The sequence below is a fragment of the Erinaceus europaeus genome, chromosome 1, assembly GCF_950295315.1.
Source record: "Erinaceus europaeus chromosome 1, mEriEur2.1, whole genome shotgun sequence".
Classification (NCBI taxonomy): Eukaryota; Metazoa; Chordata; class Mammalia; order Eulipotyphla; family Erinaceidae; genus Erinaceus; species Erinaceus europaeus.
The window spans coordinates 98,182,553-98,206,968 of NC_080162.1; the positions used below are offsets into that span (position 1 = coordinate 98,182,553).

The 24,416-nt window shown below is 40.5% G+C and overlaps 1 protein-coding gene across 2 annotated transcripts in view; it reads right to left on the reverse strand.

The window, feature by feature from the left end:
- The window catches only part of ALOX5 (arachidonate 5-lipoxygenase), a 45,526-nt gene extending 33,129 nt beyond the window's left edge, over window positions 1–12,397 (reverse strand). For both annotated transcript variants that reach the window (XM_060191783.1, XM_007526496.3), the window contains exons 1-2: window positions 12,173–12,397; window positions 4,205–4,403 (exon numbers count right to left, since the gene is read on the reverse strand). In XM_060191783.1, coding sequence (XP_060047766.1) covers window positions 4,205–4,403; window positions 12,173–12,322 — 349 coding nt within the window. In that variant the 5' untranslated portion in view covers window positions 12,323–12,397. The remainder of the gene's footprint in view (window positions 1–4,204; window positions 4,404–12,172) is intronic.
- Between the last annotated feature and the right edge of the window lie 12,019 nt (window positions 12,398–24,416).

The window sequence follows — 24,416 nt, forward strand, 5'->3', positions numbered from 1 at the left end:
CCAAGAACTCTGGTACATGTGCTGCTATTTAAAACTTAACAATTTTCAAGACTGATATTTTTGTAAATTATGATAAATGAACTATAAGTAAGTATAATAAATAAACCAAAGATGATCAAAATACAAGTTCTATTTTTATTATTCTATGCAGCAGTCATAGAATAATTGGATGGCACACTGCCATCAAAGTCTGTAAATATTTTACTATAAATTCCTCATCTTACCTCCTTTCTCCTCCTCTCAGATAGTAAGAGAAAGACAAGACAAAGACAGAGGGAGACAGAGAAATATATCACAGTACCAACACTCCTCCTGTATGGTAGGGGCTGGACTCATGACAAAACAGTGAACTATCCAGGTGAGCTGCCTTGCTGACCCTCACCTTACCTCCTTACAGATCAATAGTTTCAAAGGGAGTTATATAGCTCCATTTCTCCTGGCCCCATCCCAAGAACATTTTGTCCCAGTTACTGGTGGAACTCTAAAAACATGGTGGGTAACAGTGTCTGAACTCACTGCAGCAAGATTCACAAGATAATCTGCAAAAGACTCTTATTAATGCTTTAGGGGGAGACTCCTTCCCCTTTGTGTTCACTCAAAGTGCAATGGTGAGATATTAGGCTGAGGAAGTTAAATAATTCAGAAAGTAACTGAATAGTTTGTTCTTCTTTTACAGATTGTCTTAAGGATAAACTGTTGTGCAATGTGGTGGATTAAAGATTCTTTGACATTCTTTCCATTGAGAGCTTGGGTCTGTGTGCTCCTTCAGGCTGGCTGGGCTCTGTGACTACTTGGGCCCGTAAAATATAGCGGAAGTTAACATGCACCAGTATCCAGGTCCAGATATGAAAAGACTGCCAGATTCTACTTTCTGTCTCTTGAAGTAATTGATCTTGGAAGCCAGTTACCACCTAAAACATGCAACTACCCAGAGGCTACCATGTGTGAGAAGTTTAAGCCCCACCGAGCATATTTAAAGGATGAGATGGCATGTGGAGAAAGAGGCCAAGGAACTCCAAGCAACATACTAAGAAAAAAGAGGGGGGGAGAGGAGTCGGGCAATAGTGCAGCAGGTTAAGCTCACGTGGCGCAAAGCGCAAGGACCATTGAAAGGACACTGGTTCAAGCCACTGGCTCCTTACCTAGGGGAGTCACTTCACAGGCGGTGAAGCAGAACTTCAGGTGTCTTTCTTTCCCCCACTCTGTCTTTCCCTCCTCTCTCTATTTTTCTCTGTCTTATCCAACAACAAACAACATCAATAAAAATAACAATAACTGCAACAATAAAAAACAACAAGGGCAACAAAAAGGAATAAATACGTAAGTATAAAAAAAAAAAAGACAAAAGAGAGGCAGTGGCACACCTGGCTGAGAGCATATGTTATAATGCCTAAGTACCCCACCTGGCCCCACCTGTTGAGGGAAAAGTTCAAAATTGTAGAATCAAGGGCTACAACTGTCCCTCCCTTTGTCTCCCTCCCTCTCTATTTCCTCTTATCTCTGGATTTTTCTTTGTCTCTCTACAATTAATAAAACAATAAAAATAAGTTAAGGAAAAATAAGCATCTTAGAAGTAAATTCTCTATATTCTTAGCCTTACTCAGTTGATGCCATATGGCTCACAAAGGGAGTTCTCAAGTGAACATTTCCTAAACTCCTTACCCACAAGATCATGAACAACAAAAGAATATTTAATAGTCCCCAAGATCATTGCACAATATGTAAGTGGAAGAGGCTGGATAACTTCAGTGAGTCCCTCCTAAAGCATGATGCAACTTTACCTGTCCCTGAAGGTCCCTGATATTTTGTGACTGAAATGAATTGCATCACTGGGCTTTTCGTTAGACTCAGCCACTGGGAGTCATGGCTAGAGAGTGGAGAGTAATGGAAAAATGAAGAGAGGACATGTGTTTCCCAGGTCCTCTTTGCAGTGTCTTCAGAGACTATCTGCAGCATGACTGAGGATCACAGACCCCTTAACCCCACAAAAGTCCTAGAGGGAGTTCTGTCCCCAGATTTCTCCCTTTCTGGATGATTTTGGTTTTCCCTCCTCACCCCATCACATATTCATACTTCATTCTACATATCCTAATTTGAAATTACTATGTGTTTGTTTGCTTTCCTGGAAAGATGAGTCTATGGAAAGGGCTATAATTGAGACTTTGTATAGGAGAGGCAGACAAGAGATGTGGAAATAATGATTTTCTAGAAGAGAGAAAGAGAGGAGGAGGAGGAGTGGGAGATCCTGGTTATGCACATTCTGGTCACTACAAGACAAGTTGAAATTTTATGATCTCTTTCTTGTTATGGGGTTGGGGTAACAAAAATTCACCTAGCCCCAGCAATTTAGTTCATAAATATTCTTGGAATTTTTCCCCTTGTTTTAAATATTTTAAAAGTCACTCACAAAATATTTATTGTATTTTATATATTTATTTTGGATAGAGATAGACATAAATTGGGAGAGGGAAGGGGGGCATATAAGGAAGGGGTGAGAGAGAGAGAGAGAGAGAGAGAGAGAGAGAGAGGAGAGAGAGAGATACAGTATTGTTTCACTGCTTGTGAAGCTTACTCCTTACAGGTGGGGACCAGAGGCTTGAACTTGTATCCTTGCACAGGAATTTGTTTATTTAAGTTAAATTTCATACCAGAAACAGTGGGATGTGGACTGATGGTTTTTAAGAACACCAGATAGAGAAAGAACTTTCTTCCTTTGATGTTTGTATTTTCTTTTCTTTTTTTTCCCCACCAGGGTTATTCTTGGGTCTTAGTGTCTGCATAACTCCACCACCATTTCAGAGCAACCATTTATTAATCAAATTTCTCTGCTCTTTCTTTTCTCCTTCCTTTTTTCCTTTCTCTCTCTTTCTTTCTTTCTTTCTTTCTCTCTTTCCCTTCATTCCTTTCCTCCTTTCTTCTTTATTTGTTTATTACTTTTTTCTTTTTGATAGTGAAGGGCAGAGAGGCATACAGGAAGAGAGAGACAGAGAAGGAGACCTGCAGCACTACCCCACTGTTTTGTAAAGATGTCCCCCCACCCCCCACAGGTAGGGAACCAAGGGCTTGAACCACCACTCAGTCCCTGTTGGTTTTATTAGCTTAAAAAGATAAGGTTGAGGGCATGGGAGATAATAATGAATATGAAAGCAACTTTCATGCCTAAAGCTCCAAAATCCAAAATTCAATCCCATGCACCCCCTACAAGCCAGAGCTGAGCAGTGCTCTAGAAAAAGAAAAGTTGATAGTCATCCCTGTTTTAGTTATTTACCCTGATAAACTTCAGAAGGACAAACAACTAGTTCCAGGGAACACATTTTCAACAGGAAGTCTTAAATGTTGTCACTGTCATTTGTATGTGTATGTGTATGTGTGGGTTCTTTCTCTCATTTTTCTAACAGATGTGTGGCATCCAAAAATTTATCATGCTAGACTTGAAGTGAAATGGCATTTTAACAATCACGGATTTACTCATGTTAAGAGGCTGGCTTGCAATGGACAGTCACTCGGAGAGTGGCCTTTACTGGCCTCTGCCATCTGCTTCTCTTTTACTCTAGATACCAGGTCAACTGTGTTTCTCTTATTAAAAATACCCTCAGAAGGAAATTCCACATTAATGCCTACACATTTAAGGATTTTAATGTAGAGAGCAGAATTTAGTCCTTTTCTTTTTCAGTGAAAAGTTGAACTCAGGTCTAATAATAGGTGACTATAGGTCTACCTATGGTCCCTATTAGCTGGCATTGAGGGCATTCTTGGTCAATGCCATTTCTTCCTAGGCCTTCATGGAGGCTGCTCTGAAGCCCTGGTTCTACTGGGACCTCACAGTTGATAGTATGGACCAACTGTATGTCTGTGAATCTGGAAATTGATGCCATGAACTTGACATCTGGAGAACCATTCTCTAGGACATGGCCCTGAGGTATTTGCTACTAGGGACTGTCCTGTGTCAAAGTGAAATCAGAATCTTTCCCCTCATGACTTATATCACAGGGAGGAAGAAGTGGGTGGTCATGTGGCCTGGAGCTTAGTACTACTCCATGGAGGTGATACCTCGTGCAGGTGCAAGGAGGCAGAAAATTGGTGCTCAACTGTTGCTGGAATTGATAGTATACACACAAATATAACTTCTGAGGAAGGAGGGGGCACTGAAAGTCCCTTTGGCTTCTGGGAAGCCCAAGTGCAAGGGGCCTGAGCCACTGCTCACCTCGTCCATCTCTCAGGATGATCTCTCCCTCGCCTGTGATCCAGCGGTAGCAGGGAAATTCAATGTAATCACCACAGGGAGTCTTCAGGGTGATGTATTTCAGGTACCAGTCATCATGAAGCCAGTACTTGCGTTTCTCAATTTTAACCAGTTGGATGTCACCCAGTTCTTCATCCACTGTCACATCATAGGAATCAACCTGAGAAGGAGAAAAAGCAAGCCACACTACACCAGGCCATCTGGGGGTTAGATTTTTGAAATTATCCTTTAGTTCATTCAGCCAAGACACCTGCAGAGTGCCTGTCTGCAGCCAGCCTTTGTGCTATACCCTGGCTGGCAGAGGTGACCAGGTCCTGGGCCTGCTCCTTATAAGGATGGAAATCTTTTCAATGAGGGATGGCATTGCTTTGAGAGTGGCATTTTGCTATCTGCATAGGAATCAAGTGGAGTCCCCCATGCTCCCAGCTAGGCCGTAGTTGGTGATGGTCTGCTTCAGCTACCCACTACTTAAAAGGATAGTGGGGCTTCTGATCTTTTCTGTCAGAGGTTAAAATCAGTAATCAGTTGAGAGTGTTTTGTAAGCACCTATCACAGGGAGATGAGAAATTGTACCTATGTGTCTATAGGTTATAATTAGAAACCATCAACCATCCAATAAAGAAAGAAAAAAAAAAGCCCTGAAAAAAATGGCAGGATCAAATTAGCAATACACAGGGGCAGCCCTTTATTATTTGCAAAGGGCTTGCTGACAATTGTTAGAGGTGCCTGTAACTTTTCTTTTTGGGGGGAGGCATGAGGCAGTTATGACTTGCATAGTGAGGTTTAACAAGTTCTTGTTCAATTATTTATCAACAGAAATGTATTCCAATCCAATACTTCCTAGCACAGCTGTTTCACTGCCCCCTCCCACCCTGGTTTTCATCAGTGTAAATAACTGAGTGGAAATGGGGAATACCAGATTCAAGAGAAGTCACACAAGTTCAAGTTGTTCGGGGGCACCTGAATTGCACTAAGTCGATGTGATGCCAACAAAATAGAATCAGACACAAAGTTCACAAATATCTGTGGCATAGGGGTGGGTAAAAGCTGGCCTTGCCACTAGAAGGCACCATCTCAAGCTGCATAGAACTTGAACTCTGCATTGACCATCACCTGCAGCCCTTTCACAGCCACTGGATCTGGATCTGGATCTGCAACCTTCATGGCAGGGGGGCAAAGAATGACAAAGGGCTCAAACACAGCATCAGGGGTTCTAAAGGTCAGCAAGTTTGGGAAGCTTTAGATTGGATACTGTCAAGCCAAATTTCCCTCTTTCCTTCTTCCTTCCTTTTCTTTCTTTCTCTCTTTCTTTCTTTCTTTCTCTCTCTTTTCTTCCTCTCTTTCCTTTCTTTTCCTTCCCTCCATTTCTTTCTTTCTTTCTCTCTTTCTTTCTTTCTCTCTTTGTCATTGGCAGCAGATCTTAGAGTTCTCAGTGTGATAGTGGCATAAGTGGAGGGACGTTTATAACACACATCAGTGTTTTTGCTCCTCACCCTGTAGGCTACCAGATAATTACTTGGAAGACTCCATGGGAAGAATGGGAAGTTGGGCATTTTCAGCAAGCCTCTTGCCTCTGTGCATGGTGAGCAGGTTGCATGCTGTGGTTGCTGCTGATGACAGACACCTGTGGCCAGACAGCAGCAGCTTGCCACCTGTGCCTGTGGTCTGCTCTTCACTCATTTAGAAACAGTTTCTGAGGACAGGGGAGCCACACCTGTGTGCTAGGGTGCCACTTTCAAGTCCTGTACATACATACATGAACGTGCATCTGTCCTATAAGAATGCTCTGTCCTGCAGGGTGAAAGGACACTCTTGTCTGGCAGTATCTTGCAGGAAAGCAGGGGTCTCAGGTGAGGCCACTTGGTCTTCAAACTGAGGGTATAGGTCTGTCCATACAACATAGTGTAGAGGCCTGGGAATGAGCCATCAGCTTTAGGTGTGGAAATAAGTGGGGGGTCCCACTGAATGGCTAGGCAACTTGAGGAACTGGGGGAAGGGGAGTAAGAAGGAAGCAGCTTTTGTTGAATGTTTTCTCGAGGCAAGGAGAAAAGGAAGAACCCAAGCTGAAGCATCAGTGGGCGAGAGAAGAAAGGTTCTGATTGGATAAGTAACCCAATCTCTATCCAGAGAAGCAGAACCCCCATTCTTGTTTTGGACCTGGTGATCCAAGACAAGACATTTGTTCAATCTACTCCCTACTCTGGCCTCCATCTGACATGGGGATCTGCAGAGATCTCAGCCAGATATGCCTACTGAATATTGGGTAATGGGTAATTAGGGATGTAGCATGACCAGTCTCAAGACCCAGTGTTCACATTCCAGAGTCAAAGCCATTGATCATGGGAACAGTCAGATTGCTTTATTCTCTGGGGCTCTCTTTCTGCACCTGACAAAGGGAGATGGTTCCTAGTTGGCAAGACTTAAGAAATCGCAGTGATATGAATATCAGGCCACCAGCTCCTATCATGAGAATCACCTGATTCTTCCACGAGGACTCTGGGGAATGAATGCACCTGCCAGTGGTCCCCACCTTGCTGTGAGGAGCTGTGAAGCAGCATATCCCTGTCTCTACTAGGGAATCTATCCCAGACTTCAAATCAAGAATCCCAGTTTCAAATCAAGAATCCAGAAGTATATGTGGCAGGCAATAAATGGAGTCTGTGAGTTTAGTATTCTTGGATCAAAACCTGGAGGAGATTCCTGTGGGGGTGGAGCACAGGTAATGGGAGGAACTTTGGGTGCCAGTAACATAGGCAAGCAAAAGGAAGTCAGCATGTGGTGAGCCTGGGGTGGGCCTGTGGCAGCTGCTCCAGGGGAAGAGGTTCCTGTGGCTCTAAGGCACCTGAAGCGGAAGGATGGACAGTCATACCAGAGGGAGTGCCAAGAAGGCTGAAGTGGGGGTTGAGTTATAGCTATCCTAAAGTAACAAGGAGAAAATGAAGGCCATTCAAATGTAACAGATGGGACACTCTCATGGGAAGGAGTAATTCAACCTCTTGGATACAAAGGGGTAGGGAGATGGTATTAGAAGGAAGAATCTCAGAGGGAAGACCAGGTTTCCATCTGGGGTAAGTCTGGCAAGGAATAGATAGCACATCTTCTTTGAGAAGTGGAGGGGGGTGAGTTGTGTTGCACTGGGTTAAATGCTTATATTACGAGGCACAATATAAGCACAAATGCTTATCTTACCAGATTTGAGCCCCCCACTCTCCACCTGCAGGGGGGTTGCTTGAGGAGTGGTGAAGCAGGTCTTGTCTCCATCTCTTTATCTCCCCCTCTGCTCTCAATTTCTCTCTGTCCTATCTAATAAAAAAAAACTGAAAGAAAAAAAAAAGAAAAACTGTCTACTGGAAGTGGTTTATTCTTTGTGCTGGCACCAAGCCCCAGAAATAACCCTGGTGCCAAAATAGTAATAGTAATAGTAATAATAATAATAATGACAATAATAAATAACTAAAATACAAATTTAAAAAAGAAAGAGAGGAAGGCCACCTTTCATACACCCATGGTATATGAAATCCTAGGAGAATGAGATCCTCCACATCTTCCACCTTTCCCCATTTCTATAGGTGTATGGTGGACAGCCCTGGAGTTTCACTCAGGATGAAATCACTGGAAAGACTTACAGAGGCTGAATATGCAGTGTGATGGGATATGAGGGGAAGTGGGAAAGGTCTGCATATATACACAGTGGAATACTGTACAACTATAAAAGACAAAAAAAATATTCTTTTCTACAACATGGCAGGAACTAAAGGAATTCATGTTGAGTTAAATAAGACAGAATGAGAAGGGTGAATACTATATGATCTTACTCATAGATGAGCTCTAAGAAACCAGACAAAGGACAGCACAAGCTAAGTTCTAATAGGGGATGGTTTATTGCAGATCTGGGGACTCAGTAGGGAGAAGGGAGGGACAGTAAGGGGAGATAGGGGAGCAAATCCCTATGGTGGAACATTATGATGGTTTGATGGAGAAATGTGGAAATGTACTCTACTGGCAATAATAATCCTATAAATTAATATTCTCCAAAGAAAGTGATACTGATGTTGGGAAAAGAGAACTATGTAGTTGTAAGGTTTATTACACTTTCTGAATTTATTCAATGACAATATCACTCCATTGTCCTTAGCTTTTCTAGAACTTCTGTCATGGGATGAAAAATGGGTTAAAAACAAAAACTTCCCAGAAATTTTCAGATCTATTGAAATATCCTCCAAACTTTAAATTGATAGAAGTAAAGAAACAAGTCAATTTGTTACATTTGTCTAGGCTTTAGCTGGGCTCTGGGTCCACATTCTGAGTTTCCCAAGCAGATAGTGAAGAATCAATGGAAGAATGACTTTTTAAAAAATTAAGTTTATTTATATTTATTTATTGACTGTTGGATAGAGACAGAAAAACTGAGGGGGAGGGGAAAGAGACAGAGAGACACCTGCAGAACTGCTTCAGCACTCATGAAACTTCTCTCCTGCAAGCGGGGACCATGGGCTTGAACCTGCATTCTTTTTTTCCCATTTTTGTTACCCTTGTTGTTTTATCATTGTTGTGGTTATTATTGTTATTGCTGTTGTTGGATAGGACAGAGAGAGAAATGGAGAGAGACAGAGAGGGGTAGAGAAAGATGGATACCTGTAGACCTGCTTCATCATTTGTGAAGTGACTCCCCTAAAGGTAGGGAGCCGGGGGCTTGAACCAGGATCCTTATGCTGGTCCTTACGCTTTGAACCATGTGCATTTAACCCACTGCACTACCACCCGACCCCCTCTGAGCCTGCATTCTTATGCACTTTAATGTGTGTACTTAACCAGGTCCATCACCACACAGTCCCCAAAGAGTGACATTTTACAGGACAATCTCACCAGCAAAGAACTCTGCTTCCTAGTCCTGTACTGATTTGCAATACAGTAAGTACTCTGATAGGAATAACCAGGCATATATCACTTAATATACTGAGAAAAATAACTCTGGTCCCTTATTTGACTGAAATATGCATGATTCATAGGGGTATTAGTAAAATCTGGAACCTGGTGGATGAAAAAGAGTTAAGATATAAAGCAGAACAAATTGCTGACTAGTCATGAACCTAAAGGCAAGAATATTGCAGATGAAGATTTGGGGTCTTCATTTAAAAAAAAAAAAAGCTAGTGGGTCTAGCTTAGGTATCTTCCAAGAAGCCCATGACTTTACTAGTTTTTGTCAGAGTCTGACAGCTAACATGCAGGTGGACCCAAGGTGTTGTTTGGGGAGATGGTGTCTTAGTTGGAAAAAGGACTAGAAAGCTGTATCAGGGAAGAGAGTAGCTCCCAAATATGGGGAAAGTATATAAATATTGTTAACTGTAAACCCCATCTATTTGATCTGTGGCCCATATTGAGTACAGGAGCCTGTGTAACCTCTGCATCCCTGTAGGTCTGAGCTTGCATTCTATGGTCACAGCTACGAACATTTCAGGCTGTACTAATTTCAGGACCCATCTTTCTTGAATGGCAGAGTATGTTGTCCAGTGTCTCTTCAGAGAATGGGGCAGTCTCTACCATTGTTCTTCTACAATGAGGGCAAGGTCCTATAAGGGCCCACAAATTATGTTGTTCCTGTCTGCCAGTGACATAGCAGTGAATGAAGTAGAAATAGTCTAGTTGCCTGGAAACAGTATCATTGTTCCCCAAGATGATTTTAACACTTTCTTTCTGTGTAAAATGGGATAGATTTATCTTCTCAGTATATGTTCTCTAAGCTTTATTTCACCTTAATCTTGAAGAAATACTGACTGGAGAATGAGGAAGTGGCCTGTCATGTGGAGAAAGACATTGTGTGAGGTAACAGCACCAACAGGAACTTTCTCAAAAGCTAATTAAAAAAAAAAGTTTTGGGGCCCAGCTGAATTCCCTACTGTGAGTAGCCACTCCCGAATACTCCCTCACTGCCATGGAAATACAACATGCAAAGCTCTCCTGAAATTTGCCTTTAGTTTTACTGAGATGCTTAATCATGATATTATTTGAATGAGTTCTCAGGGTAGAGGAAATAAAGCAGAGAACAATGAACAGAACAGAGCTTTCATCCCTCTTGTGATGACCTATTATGACCACACACCACTGTGCTTCCTCCTCGAAGGGGTTTAGCTAGGGTTCCCTGTGCTGCATGTAGACTTTTCACTGTGTGAGAAGGAAAATAGTCCCCCTGCTGCACCCACCTACAAAGTGAAAGTTGTTTGTGCCCAATATTCCTCCCCACTTACATCTATAAAATAATTGGAATAAGTGAAATTAAATGAAAGTGCTTTAGAAGTGGCAGAAACTCATTCCCGATAGAAGTCCCATTAATCCTGATGCATTAATGTTCATAGCCAGAATGCTGATTAGAAAAACCAAGCAATAGGAGGTTGTTTTTATACCCAGAACATAACCTTTCTTGATGAGAGCCCTATCAGGTTAATATATTGAACCTGGCTATGTATTAAGTTGACCTATAGAAAGGTTCTGAGATATCTGGATAGAAATTTAGTGCAGTTTGAGTTTAGATCTGAAAAAGAAGTGAGCTATTATTTACTTATGTTAGGCTATGCAGACCTAAAAATAACTGCATGGATTTTATCCAGAGATCTGTGGTTGAACCATAAGAAATTGCTAGTTTGTGTGCCAAAAAATACTCAGCTAAGCAATTTCATAAAGTGTGGCCTAATGACCAACTAGGCAGTGAAGAAGACAGTTTTGAGGAGTACATTATTTTGGCTTGGTTCAGGATATGGTGCTAGTAGAAGGGAACAGATATTCTCTGGACACCTACACTGTCAGAACCATTAAACTTGCACCTACTGAACACTTCCTATATACTCATAATTGAGTTGGACACATTGCTAAATGTTCTGGTGCTGGAACATGCTGAGAGCAAGTGATATCTCAAGATTTGCAAAAAGGCTTCTCTTCATTTGGGTTTTTTTTTGTTCTTTCCCTCCAATATAAACTACTCTGGTTTGGGGACACTAGCTAGAAGCTGAGCCTAGTTCCCTCAGGACTCCAGGACCAGTCTGAAGCCAACACTGAGGAAAAACGGAGGCGCAGAAAGGGATAGACTGAGTTAGTAGTCAAACACAGATGAAATTCATTCCACCAGTGGTCCAGGAGGTGGCACAGTGGCTAAGGCGCTAGACTGTCAAGCATGAGATCCTGAGTTCAATACCTGGCAGCACATGTATCAGAGTGATGCCTGGCTCTTTCTTTCTCTCTCCTCCTATCTTTCTCATTAATAAATAAAATCTTTTAAGAAAAGATGCCCAATGTTAAAAAAAGATGCCAATGCCCATGTTCAGCAGGGAAGCAATTACAGAAGCCAGACCTTCCACCTTCTACAACCCACAATGACCCTGGGTCCATGCTCCCAGAGGGACAGAGAGTGGGAAAGCTATCAGGGAAGGGGGTGGGATATGGAGATTGGGTGGTGGGAATTGTGTGGAGTTGTACCCCTCCTACCCTATGGTTTTGTTAATTTATCCTTTCTTAAATAAAAAAAAAATTCATTCCACTGCATTCCCCTTCTTGTGTTTTCTCCCCACTGTTTACAGTTGCTCAGAAATCCCGTCTGTGCTTCACAGCAGGGCAAAAATATGCAGGGAACAGTGCACAACCTCATCCCCAAGACTCTTGAGAGGAAGCCTAGAAATGAGGACACAAATAATGCTGCCTATGGGTGCTTCTTCAGCTAAGGGACCTCTCAGACTCTGTTTTGTGAAATGGAACTCCTCCCAGCTGTGCCTTGTAGAGCTCAACAAAGAAGACTCCCCTACCTTCTAATAGCACACTGGACTACCAGCCACAAATACAGGGTCCTGGGCATGCTCCCACACAGCCCTAGCCCTAGAAGGAGTAGCTGGACTATCCCCTGGCCTTGAATGCACACAGATGGTAAGGAATGGGATCTCTTACCGCTCCTCGCTCAAAGTCATTGTAGAAGGGCTTATCCAGGAGATGCTTTTCGCTGCAGCCCGCAGAGCCCATGAGGCTAAGGTAGATGTAGTCATCGGTGCCTGCGAACCACTGACTGCCAGTGGCCACAGTGACGGTGTAGGAAGGCATAGTGACTAGCAACTAGAGGTACTAATGCTGGGAGCCTTAGCCAGCAGCAGGTCCAAAGAGCTTCTGCAGTTACTGGAATGGACACTTCCTCCCACCACTGGAGGCCCAACTGCTGAGGTTACCCCTGCCTCTGGCCCCGCCCTCCAGCAGCTTCGGCTGCCCAGATTTCCACCAGCTCAGTAGGACTCACCCATTCCTGCATTTAGTCTGCTAAGCTTGGTATTTGCTTTAGCTGTCAGCCTATTGGAGCATTCTCAGCCTCCACCTTCTCCTCCATTCATCTATCCATCCATTCACTGGCTGTCTATACATTCAACAATGAACTGAGTTATCATGTATTATTCATGGCATGAGAGGTGCTGTGCCTCCAGTCACTAGCTTTATTTTGAGCAGTGGGTCAAGAGATAAGCATCCCTATATTGGGATCCTGGATTGCACTTGATATCCAGTCCTGCTTCCTGCATGGTCTGATAAGACTGTTACTCTGAGTGGGAAGAATATATCAGCCATTCCACCTCTAGGTGGGAGAAAAGGTCAGACTTCAATGGATTTGGCTTTTATTCATCAAAAGACATCCACACTCCCCACTCCCCCCTCCTCCTCCTCCAAAAAAAAAAAAAAAGGCACCAAAAGGATTTTCAGCAAATTGTAGGATATGGAAGTGTCTGGACATAGTGGAGGTTTAGTGAATGAAAAAAGCACCAAAAGGGAACTCAGTATGTTCCAGGACACCATGAAGAAGGTATCAAAGATAACCCTGATGGGAGGTGGTAGGCTGACACACCTAATTAAGCACACATATTACCATGTGCAAGGACCCAGGTTCAAACCCCAGGTCCCCACTTGCAAGAAGGAAGTTTAATATGTGGTGAAACAGTGCCACAGTTTCCTCTCTCTGATTCTTTATTTCTCCCTCTCTTTCTCTCTAATCTTCCTGTCTCTCTCTCCCTCTCCCCATTTCCCCTTCCTTCTCAATTTCTCGCTGTCACTATACAAAATAAAACAATTACATAAATAAATTAAAAAGTTAAATAAAAATGACATTAGAACTGCCTTTCAAGTTAAGAACAAAATAGCCACTGGTTTTCTTTAAAAAGGAAACAAAATTATATAATGAATTATCACTGTAGAGAATATAGAAATATTTGATCCAGCATCACCATTCATAACAAGGCTGGAGAAATTGATGGCCAGGTAGGCTGCTTCCATTGCCATATCTGCACTGTCTATCTAATTCTGTAGCTAAAGTTATTCCCCTCTGACACAGATGGGATCATCTTACTGCCTCATTTATAGTCCAGCATTGCTTGGCTTCTCTTATTTAACATGTTTCCTTTAAGCTTCCCCCCAAATGAGGTGAAGGTGACCTCATCAATTTTAACAGCTGAGTAGTATTCCATTGTGAATGTGTACCACTACTTTCTTAGCCACTCATCTGTTGTTGGACATCTGGGTTTCTTCCAAGGTTAAGCTATTATAAACTGTGCTGCTATGAGAATAGGTGTACATAGGTCTCTTTTGATGGATTCGTTTGTTTCCTTTGGATACATCCCCCAACTGAGGAATTTCTGGAGTCATAGGGTAGGTCCAGTTTTGGCCTTCTGAATATTCTCCAGGAGTTGGACCAATTTCCTTTGCCATTAGAAGTGTAGAAGGGCTCCTTCCCCCCATCTCCCTAGTAGCCTCTCCAATATGCATTATTACTGTCCTTTCTGATATGTGGCATTCTCACAGGAATGAAGTAGGATCTCATTGTTATCTCTATTTGCATTTCTCTGATAATCATTGACTTTGAGCATTTTATTTTTCTCTTTTTTTAATTTTTATTTATAAAAAGGAAAAACTGACAAAAACCATAGGGTAAGAGGGCTACAACTCCACATAATTTCCACCACCAGAACTCCATATTCCATCCCCTCCCTTGATAGCTTTCCTATTATCTATCCCTCTGGGAGTATGGACCCAGGGTCATTATGGGGATGCAGAAGGTGGAAGGTCTGGCTTCTGTAATTGCTTCCCCGCTGAACATGGGCATTGGCAGGTCGATCCATACTAGTGGGGCAGGGTTCTGGGGAAGTGGGGCTCCAGGTGGGCTCATATGCCCAGGGAAGTCTGGTTGGCATCATCTTAGCATTTGGAACCTGGTGGCTGAAAAAAGAGTTAACATATAAAGCCAAACAAATTGTTGATTAATCATGAAACTAAACGTTAGAATAGATGATGAGTTGGCCTTTTTTTAATTGATTTAAGTGGTTTACAATATGATAAAATTACAGAAGTATAGTTTCACACCCTATGTATGTTTACCATACCCACCACCAAGGTTCTGGGGCTAGTATACCAGAGACTCCTCTATCTACCTCTCCCACCCTCTCTCTGTTCCTTCCTGTAATTCTTATCAATTTCACAGAGTTGGAGTTAGTAATATAATTATTATTTAAAGTCATGTCTTTTTCTATTGAAATATCATTGCATTATGACATCATGTAGACTTCAGGTGTACATCATTGAAATAATTTCTCAATGAGTGTTCCCTTGTCTTCATTTAAGACTTCCTTCCCCTTAGCCTTGTCTTCCTCTTTCTCTTTATGTAGCCAGTAATTGGTCACAAAGCCTCAAACTTTATTATTGTCTTTTAGCTTAGTTTTTTTTCTCTCTTATACCATACTATATCTGCTTTTTAAACTTATTATTATTTTTATTATTTACTTATTATTATTTTTACATCTTGCTTATTTTACTTATCACAATATCCTTTAAGTCCAGTCATGTTTCAAATGGTAGGATTTCACTTTCTTTATAGTAGAATAATACCCACATATATAACTATATATTTAAATATATAAATATATATATCACACCTTTGTACATTTATCTATCCCTGGACACTTAGATTGTTTCCAGTTCCTGGTTGTTGTAAATAATGATATATTAAAGATAGGAATGAATACAACTCTTCAAATTAGAGGTTTTGCAAATTCACTCATTTTATTAATGTTATTTGATATTACAGGGAGAAACTGAGAGGTAAAGAGGATAGAGAGGGAGAGAGAGAGTGACAGAGAGGAACTTGCTGCACTGCTTCATTCCTTGTGAAGCTTTACCCCTGCACTTGCTTGAACCTGGCTTCTTGTGCACTGTAACACATGTACTTAGCCAGTTGCAGCATGCCTGGCCTCTAATTCCTTCATTTTAAAATGTATGCAATTTATTAGTTTTTAATTATATTAAATGAGTTGTGAGACCATCACCACAGTCAGCCTAGAACATTTTCATACCCCATATAGTAGTCTCTTCTGATTTTTATTTTTACCTCTCCAGCCAGAAAAAAGTACTTCAAGCAGATTTACCTATCCTAGATATTCAATATTAATGGAATCATGTAACATGTGACTAGTGTCTTTCATGTAGTTGAAGTTTTTCAAAATTCATCCATGTTGCACCATTGTTATTTGCTTCTCTCTATTGCTGAATAATATCCAATTCATCGACGTGTTCTTGTGTATATCCTTTCATCTGATGATATAAATTTGAGTTGATTTCAATTTGGGGTTATCATGAATAATGATGAAACAAATACATTGTTGAGTAGACACATGCTTTATTTGCATTTGGGAAGAAAATTAAGCATGGACTTGTAGAATCATATGGTAGCTCTGTGTTTTGCTGCTGGGCTAGCGTCCTGGAGAGAGAAGAGACCAGGAACTCGTGGTGGAGCGGGAATGCAAATCTTTATTCATGCAGATGCCCCAGAGTCGTGTGAGCACAGTGGGTTTATGCCACATGGAGCTAGAAAAATGGCTGCCTCCCACTATGCATGCCAGCCCTTCTCCAGGTCAGGACACAAGAGAAAAAAAGTGAAACCAGGAAACCAGGAACAGCAGTGGGCTTTATAGGGTAAACATGGAAGTGGCAATGGAATGGGATTGGATAGTAAAGGGGGTGGAGAAAACAAGGCATGCTGGGAATGTGGAAGCATCTTTAGCAACTGTTGCAATGGTTTTAACTGAATTAGCAATACCCTGAGGGGATAACATGGTGGGGATCTTTCAGGAAAAACAATGATTATGTAAATAGACCATAGTGTCAGCAATGGAACATGAAGCATAGCCGGGGTGGGGGGGGTGGGGGTGGTGGTGCTGGCTTTAAGGCCTGACATTTTTCATTTTGAGGAAGTGTCAGATTATTTTCCAAAGCGGCAGTACCATTTTATATTTTCATTAGTTATATAATAGATTCATTTTTGTCATATCCTTAACCAACTATATTTATATGATGTCTCATTGTGGTTTTGGTTAGTAGTTTTTGTTTCACACTTCCCTAGTGGCTAATGATGTTATTAAGCATATATATACATATATATATTTAATTTTTTTATTGCCATACAGGTTATATCTGGGGTTTGTTGTCTATACCAGAAATCATGGCTCCCAATCACCATTTTTCCTCCCCCCTTCTTTCTATTTTATTAGGACAGAGAAAAGTTGAGAGTCTCATAATTCCTCTGCTTATCCTAGGTATTAGTCTGGGTCCCATCAGAAACAGAATAGTATGCGTACATTTGACAAGATTTATTGTAAGAAACTGGCTAATGTGGCTGTGGCAACATGGTAAGTAAGCCTGAAGTCTGTAAGTCGGGCTCTGATGAGAGGCAGAATGATAGAAAACATCAGTGAGGAGATGTTGCTGCTATCTAGAGGAAGTTTTCCTTTCAGGCAAATTTGAATTCTATTTATTTATTTATTTATTTATTTAAATAACTTTTTACTAGGAATTTTCCTAAAGTCATAAGACAAATGAACACTTGTCCTAGAAACTATTTTTATATGTATTTATTTACCCCGTTTTGTTGCCCTTATTGTTTTATTGTTGTAGTTATTGATGTCATTGTTGTTGGATAGGACAGAGAGAAATGGAGAGAGGAGGCGAAGAGAAAGACACCTTCACACCTGCTTCACCGCCTGTGAAGCGACTCCCCTGCAGGTGGGGAGCCAGATACTCCAACCTGGATCCTTTTGCCGGTCCTTGCACTTTATGCCACTTTAACCTGCTGCGCTATTGCCCGACTCATGCCAGAAACTATTTTAATGTCAGTAGAAACAGTGAGATTATATAGGATTTAAACCTTAACCTCATTCCATTCCTCCATTATACCCAGTTCATGAAAGCAAACTACTTATGTTTTTTTTTTTCTCTTGGCCTAGAGTATTCTACTTCTCCCTCTCCATTTCTTGATCTACAAGAACTTACACCAAGGTTATATCCTTATAAGATCTCATTTGAAGAATATCTTCCTATTTATTTTTGTATTAACTTTATTGGTACCCTATAGATTCATGTGTAAGATCTTCTACCTAATTTAAATTTATTCCCAAGTATTTCATTCTTCCTGTTGCACTGTAAAATCAAGAGAAAATCAAGAGCATCACTCTGGCATTGAACTCAGAACCCCTTCATGCAAGTCTTGTACTCTGCCACTTAGTCACATTCTCAGTAACAGAATTTAAAAAATATTTTCAGATTTCTAATACCAGAAACTTCAACTCCTTGACTCTTCCTTTTTCTCTATACTTCTAAATCAGCCCCCACAAACTTTGATTTGTTCCATTTTTAAGCATATATTTACTCTTTCCCCTCACTTCTTGGTTCCATCTCCACCTCCTCACCGTATTTGGAAGTATTTGAGGATAGGGAAAATATCTTATTCATTCCTTGGTCTTCAAGCACATTGCTAGGCACAGAGAAACTGTAAGTATCTCTGGTGGGTTAAGCTACTGGAGAGTCTGTGGCTTGCTAGGAAAGCATGCTGTTGTGGTTAGCGAATAGACAAGCCACATGAGCTCGATGCAAGAATGCAGTTCCAACTTCCTTCTAGCTGGTCTCATAATTCACTGACTCATGGAACTCATCTTGTGGTATGTCAGCCCGGTAGCTACTGCTGGGCAACAGGACATAAATGAATCAGAATAGGTGTGTCACTCCAGTGGAACAACATGGCCTTGATATTCTGGCTAACTGGGAAGGGTCTGAGTTCAGGTTTATATTAATAGTCATTTTTCAGGGGCTGGGAGGTGGTTCACCTGGTTAAGGGCACATAGGAATTATGCAGACTGAGTTCCAGCCCCCAGTCCCCACCTGCAGTGAGGATGCTTCACAAGTGGTGAAGCAGGTCTGCAGGTGTCAATCTGTCTCTCTCCCTTTTTTGTCTCCACTTCCCTTCTCAATTTTTGTGTCCTTTTTTTTGTAATTTAAGCAATTTTTATAATTTAAAAAAATCTTTGTTCATTAGATAGAGACAGCCAGAAATTGAGAGGGAAGGGGATGATAGAGAGGGAGAGAGAGAGACACACACACACACACACACAGGTGCAGCCTTCTTCACCACTCTCAAAGCTTTCCCCCTGCAGATGGAGACTAGGAGCTCAAACCCAGGTCCTTGTGCTTTGTAACATGTGTACTCAACCAGGTGTGCCACCACCTGACCCCAAAATGAGAGTATTTTACAGACACCTGTCACATAGAGCTGGGAATCTGTGCCCATGTGTAGGCAACTGTGCTGTAAACTATGAAACCCCCAATAAAATAAAAAGTAAATAAGAAAATTAATAAATTTAAAAATGATTCAGATTGACTTATTATATTTGTTATTAGGATATTTGTTTTCAAAAAAGGAGAGGAAGTCTGAAATTTAACTCACATTTTTATTCTTAGATCATTATAAAAGATTATCTCTGAGAGCCCTGATGGTACAACCATAAGGAAAAATTTCTTTCCCAGGGACTAGGGCAATAGCGTCTCTTCTCTTTTTTTTTCAAATTTATTTTTTATTGTCTTTATTTATTTATTGGATAGAGAGAGTCAGAAATAAGGAGAGGGGAGGGGGAGCTAGAGAGGGAGAGAGACAGAGAGACACCTGCAGCCCTGCTTCACCACTCGTGAAGCTTTTCTCTTACAGGTGGGGACCAGAGGCTCAAATCTGGGTCCTTGTGCACTGTAATGTGTGCACTTAACCAGGTACACCACCTCCTGGCTCCTTCATCCCTTCTCAAAGAAGTCTTCCCTAAGACCCATCTGAAAGACCCATCCTCCTGTCTCATCAACTTTATTCTTTGTGTTTACCCTTGCCTGACATCTTATGTCTTCTCTTACTTATTACAGTTATCTCCCACTGGAGACTGAGAACTGTGAGACCTTGCCACTTCTGTTCACTTTCACATGTGCTCCTCGCAACAGGACTTTGTGGTGACATGTAGGCATAGAAAGGGGGAAGTAATTTTTTTTCTAAGCACTCTGTGCTAAGATGCTGTACTTACATTCATTTATTTTTACAACATCCTCAGGAAGTAAAAGTCATTACTCAATTTTATAGAGAAGGAACCCCAGGTTTAGAGATCTGAGTGGCATTACACATATGTGTTTCTGTGTTTCGAGTATGTGATGACTGTAATCAACATCCAAGAAAGTATCACTCGAACAAAAGTCTTGGTGGCCAGGATGCGCACACCTGGTTAAGTGTAAATAGTATAAATTACAAGGACTGGCACAAGGATCTGAGTTCGAAGCCCCTGCATGGGTGATTCTTCACAAGCAGGGAAACAGATCTGCATGTGTCTTTGTCTCTTTCCTCCCTCTCTGTCTCTCCTTCCTCTCTCAGTTTCTCTCCATTCTAGCCAATAAAATGGAAAAAGTGGCCACCAGGAGTGGTGGATTTGTCATGCAGGCACTCAGCCCCAGGGGAAGAAAAGTCTTAAAACATGGACTCCAATATAATGATAATATAATACCTGGAAAAGTCAGAAGTGAGTTATAATAAGTGCAAATGTCTAAAGGGCTTGCAGTGAATGCTCAAACTGATTATGATGGTAACAGCAGATCAGTGGTTACATATTAAAAGTTAACTACCAGGAGTCGGGCTATAGCGCAACGGGTTAAGCGCAGGTGGCGCAAAGTACAAGGACCGGCATAAGGATCCTGGTTCGAACCCCGGCTCCCCACCTGCAGGGGCGTCGCTTCACAGGTGGTGAAGCAGGTCTGCAGGTGTATATCTTTCTCTCCTCCTCTCTGTCTTCTCCTCCTCTCTCCATTTCTCTCTGTCCTATCCAACAACGACGACAACAACAATAATAACTACAACAATAAAACAACAAGGGCAACAAAAGGGAATAAATAAATAAAATATTTTTAAAAATTAGAAAACATTTAATAAAAAAATTTTAAAAAGTTAACTACCAAGGGAGTTGGGTGGTAGCACAGTGGGTTAAGTGCAAGAGGCTCAAGGTACAAGAACCAGCGTAAGGATCCTGGTTCGAGCCCCCAGCTCCCCACCTGCGGAGGAGTCGCTTCACAGTTGGTGAAGCAGGTCTGCAGGTGTCTTATCTTTCTCTCCCCCTCTCTGTCTCCCCCTCCTCTCTCCATTTCTCTCTGTCCTATCCAACAACAATGACATCAATAATAACTACAACAATAAAAAACAAGGGCAACAAAAGGGAATAAATATTTTTAAAAAGTTAACTACCAAAAACATTAGAAAATTGTTGAGAGTGATAAATTTGTAAATATTATTGATTGTGATAATGGCTTCATATGTGCCGAAATCTTAAATACTGTTCACTTGAAATAGATGCAGCAAAATTCAGTCATTTGAGAGGCGATGTCAATAGTGAGAAAGGCATTTGCTTGTTGGTAGAGCACAAGATTCTCATGAGGTCCTGAGTTTGATCCTTAACACTAGAAATACTGAAGTATGCTCCAGTTCCCTTTCCTATCCTCTCTCTCATATTAAATAAATATTCTAAAAAAGAAAGAAATCAAAAGAAAGTATATAGAATGAAGAAGCTGTGATTAAAAGAAACTACTGTTAGTAAGCATTGAAGCCATTTAAATATAGAACTATCACTAAGGAACTGTAAAATCTGTGGTTACAGGATAAACATAGTAATAGAAAATAAATGCCTAGAAGTGAAATTACTGTGTCAAGAGATTTTGACAAATATTGCCTAATTGCCAACCAAGGAAATGTTTTCATAACTACACCCACACTATTTTGAGATTTCATCTTTACTAAGTAAAAAATACACTCTTGTCTTTTGGAAAGTTGAATGGCCTTTCTTAAATATTAATTTTGTGTGGTCATTCTTTTCCTCAATTATTTTCATGAACCCTTGCTATGTCAATAAATTACTTATTTGTTTATCATACAGTGCAAATAGCTTTTGTTGAGAGTATATATCTCTGTAGAAAAATTTATGTGATCAACTTTCTTTTTTTTTTTCTTGTCTCCAGGGTTATTGCTGAGGCTGGGTGACCGCACTACAAATCCACTGTGTATGCACTACCAAGTGTACCACCACAAGCCCCTTATGCAGTCAAATTAACAAGTCCCTCCTGTTATCCTGTTAGGGGTTTCATCTTGCTAAGGAAAACCATTAAGATTCTAGAATGTTATCCCATTTAGTCTTTTCCTTAGTTTGAAAGTCTGACATTTTATAACTAAAACTCTGAATCAGCAGATCCTGAATATTTTAACAAAAGATTGTCAGGTTGTCATCTCCTTAGTAAATTTTACTCTGAGAATAAACCTAAAACAATTAAAAGCAGGTATTAAAAAAAAAAGATGTGCACACACATGTTCATGCTACCAATAACAATAGTCAAAAGATTGCAGCATCCCAAACATTCATTGATAGATAGTGTAATATATATGCAAAACAATGTGACTTTATTCAGGCTTTTAACAGGAAGAAATTCTGGTACATGCTAAAACCTGGATGAACCTTAAAGATTAGTTATGCTGAGTATAAGTCAGTCACAAATGAATAAATATCATGTGATATCACATACATAGGTATCTAGAGCATCCAATTTCATAAATAGAGAAATGAAAAATTTGTTATTAAGTTCTGAAAAGAGAGAAGAAATGGGAGTTATTGTTTATCATAAGCAGGGTAGACTCAGATTTAGAACAAGAGAACACTCTGTTGATGATGGCTGTACAGCAGTGTGAATTAAGTGACTCAGCTATGCTCCTAAAAGTAAGATGGTTATTTGTCAAGATGTATTTATTTACTAACATGAACAAGAGGGAGAGGGATGGGGGAGAAAGAGAGAGAGGGAAAAATCAGAGTATCACTCTGGCATATGTGGTATTGGGAATTAAACTCAAGACCTCATGCTTTCAAATCCATTACTCCAGTCACTTGTTACTTCCCGAGTCACCAATTTTGTGTTGTATATATTTTACCATACACCCAGAAAAAAAAAAAATTCATTTGGCATTAAGGTGAGAGGATGGAAGTCATTGTTCTTACTCTACCTATCAGAAAGTGTATTTTTCATTTCTGCTTTGAAATTTAAAATTTATCTTACTTTGAATTCCCACAGTTCTTTGGGTTTATAATGAGAGTTTCAGTTCATGATTGCCTATTCCTGCTTCATTATCAAACTGTTTTACTTACTGTAGCTACATGATAGAGTAAAAGAAAGATACCAGAATTTATTATTACTTCATTTGACCATTTTGAATTTTAAGTTAGCTTGTATGATTAAAAATATTGTTAGCGGGAATTGGATCGTAGTGCAGCAGGTTAAGTGCACATGGCGCAAAGCGCAAGGACCAGTAAGGATCCGGGTTCGAGCCCCCGGCTCCCCACTTGCAGGGGAGTCACTTCACAGGCAGTGAAGTCTGCAGGTGTCTGTCTTTCTCTCCCACTCTTTGTCTTCCCCTCCTCTCTCCATTTCTCTCTGTCCTATCTAACATGGACAACAACAACAATAATAACTACAACAACAATAAAACCCAAAAAGGGCAGCAAAAAGGAAAATAAATAAATAAATATATAAACATAAAATATTAAAACATATTGTTAGCTATTAATGTATGAGTTCATTTAGGAAGACTTTGTTTGCACTTCACTTCTAGAAGTATAACTTCAGAATAATTTGCGTGTACACACTTCAAAAGTGAAGGGGAATATTCAGGGGTCAGGTAGTTGTCTACTTGGTGGAACACACACTTTATGATGTACAAGTATCTCTGTTCAAGTCACAGTTCCCACAGAGAAGCTTCATGAAAGCCTGAGTAGCGCTTCTACTATCTCTTCTATCAGTCTGTCTCTCACATTCTCCATCTCTCTGTCTGTCACCATCTATCAAAAAAAAAAAAAGAGTCTGGAATAGTAGAGTTGTAGAGGTACACAAGCCTTAATGATAATTCTGGTTTGTAGCAGTGTTGATCAATATATAAAACAGACAATAAAAAGATACTGAGGACAGGAGAGATATCATAGTGATTATACAAAAATAAAAAATAAATGAAACTTCCATACCTAAGGCACCAAACTTCCCAGGTTCAATTCCCAGCACTACCATAAGCCAGAGGTGAGCAGTACTGGTGAAAATAAACAAATAAACAAAAAGTGGAGATGGGATAACTATGTTGGTACAATTCATTCAGTGAAGTTTTATGAGAATAGAAATAGTCTCACAAATTTAGGAGAAAACAAACCCTGATTTTCCTATAGTCCTGGCAATAAGTAATTGTCTGAATCTGACTTAGTCCTGTTCAATAGATCCAGGTAACTTCTTTCATTGAAAATGATTTTGCACTCCCAGCTGGGGAGAAGTGATAGGATGAAGATAAGAGGACTCTGAACTTCAGCTCCATCAGCACCCAGTGAGAGAGAAGGAAAAGGAGAGGGACATATCGAGATAGCTATGATGTTATGAGTGGTTTAGAGGGGAAGAGAGGATTGAATCAGAAAAAGAAGGGGCAACTATTGTAAAAATGTGGACAGATAGTTATAGAGAAGATGGTTGGCTCATGTCTACAACCTTAGGGGAACAGATTTATGTGTATTGATTTTTATATTCTGCCATATTACTGAATTCATTCATTGTTTGTGGTAGTTTTTTTTTTAGGGCAAAAAATTTAGAGTTTTCTCTATATATTATCATGTCACCTGTAGCAAGCAATATTTTTATATTCTAGGTGTTTTCTGGTTCAGAATAAATGTTTGTAATTTTTGTCCTATTCTCTTGAAGAAAAAAGGTAGGACCCTGATGGGTATCACATTAAATTTGTATATGGCTCTGGGGA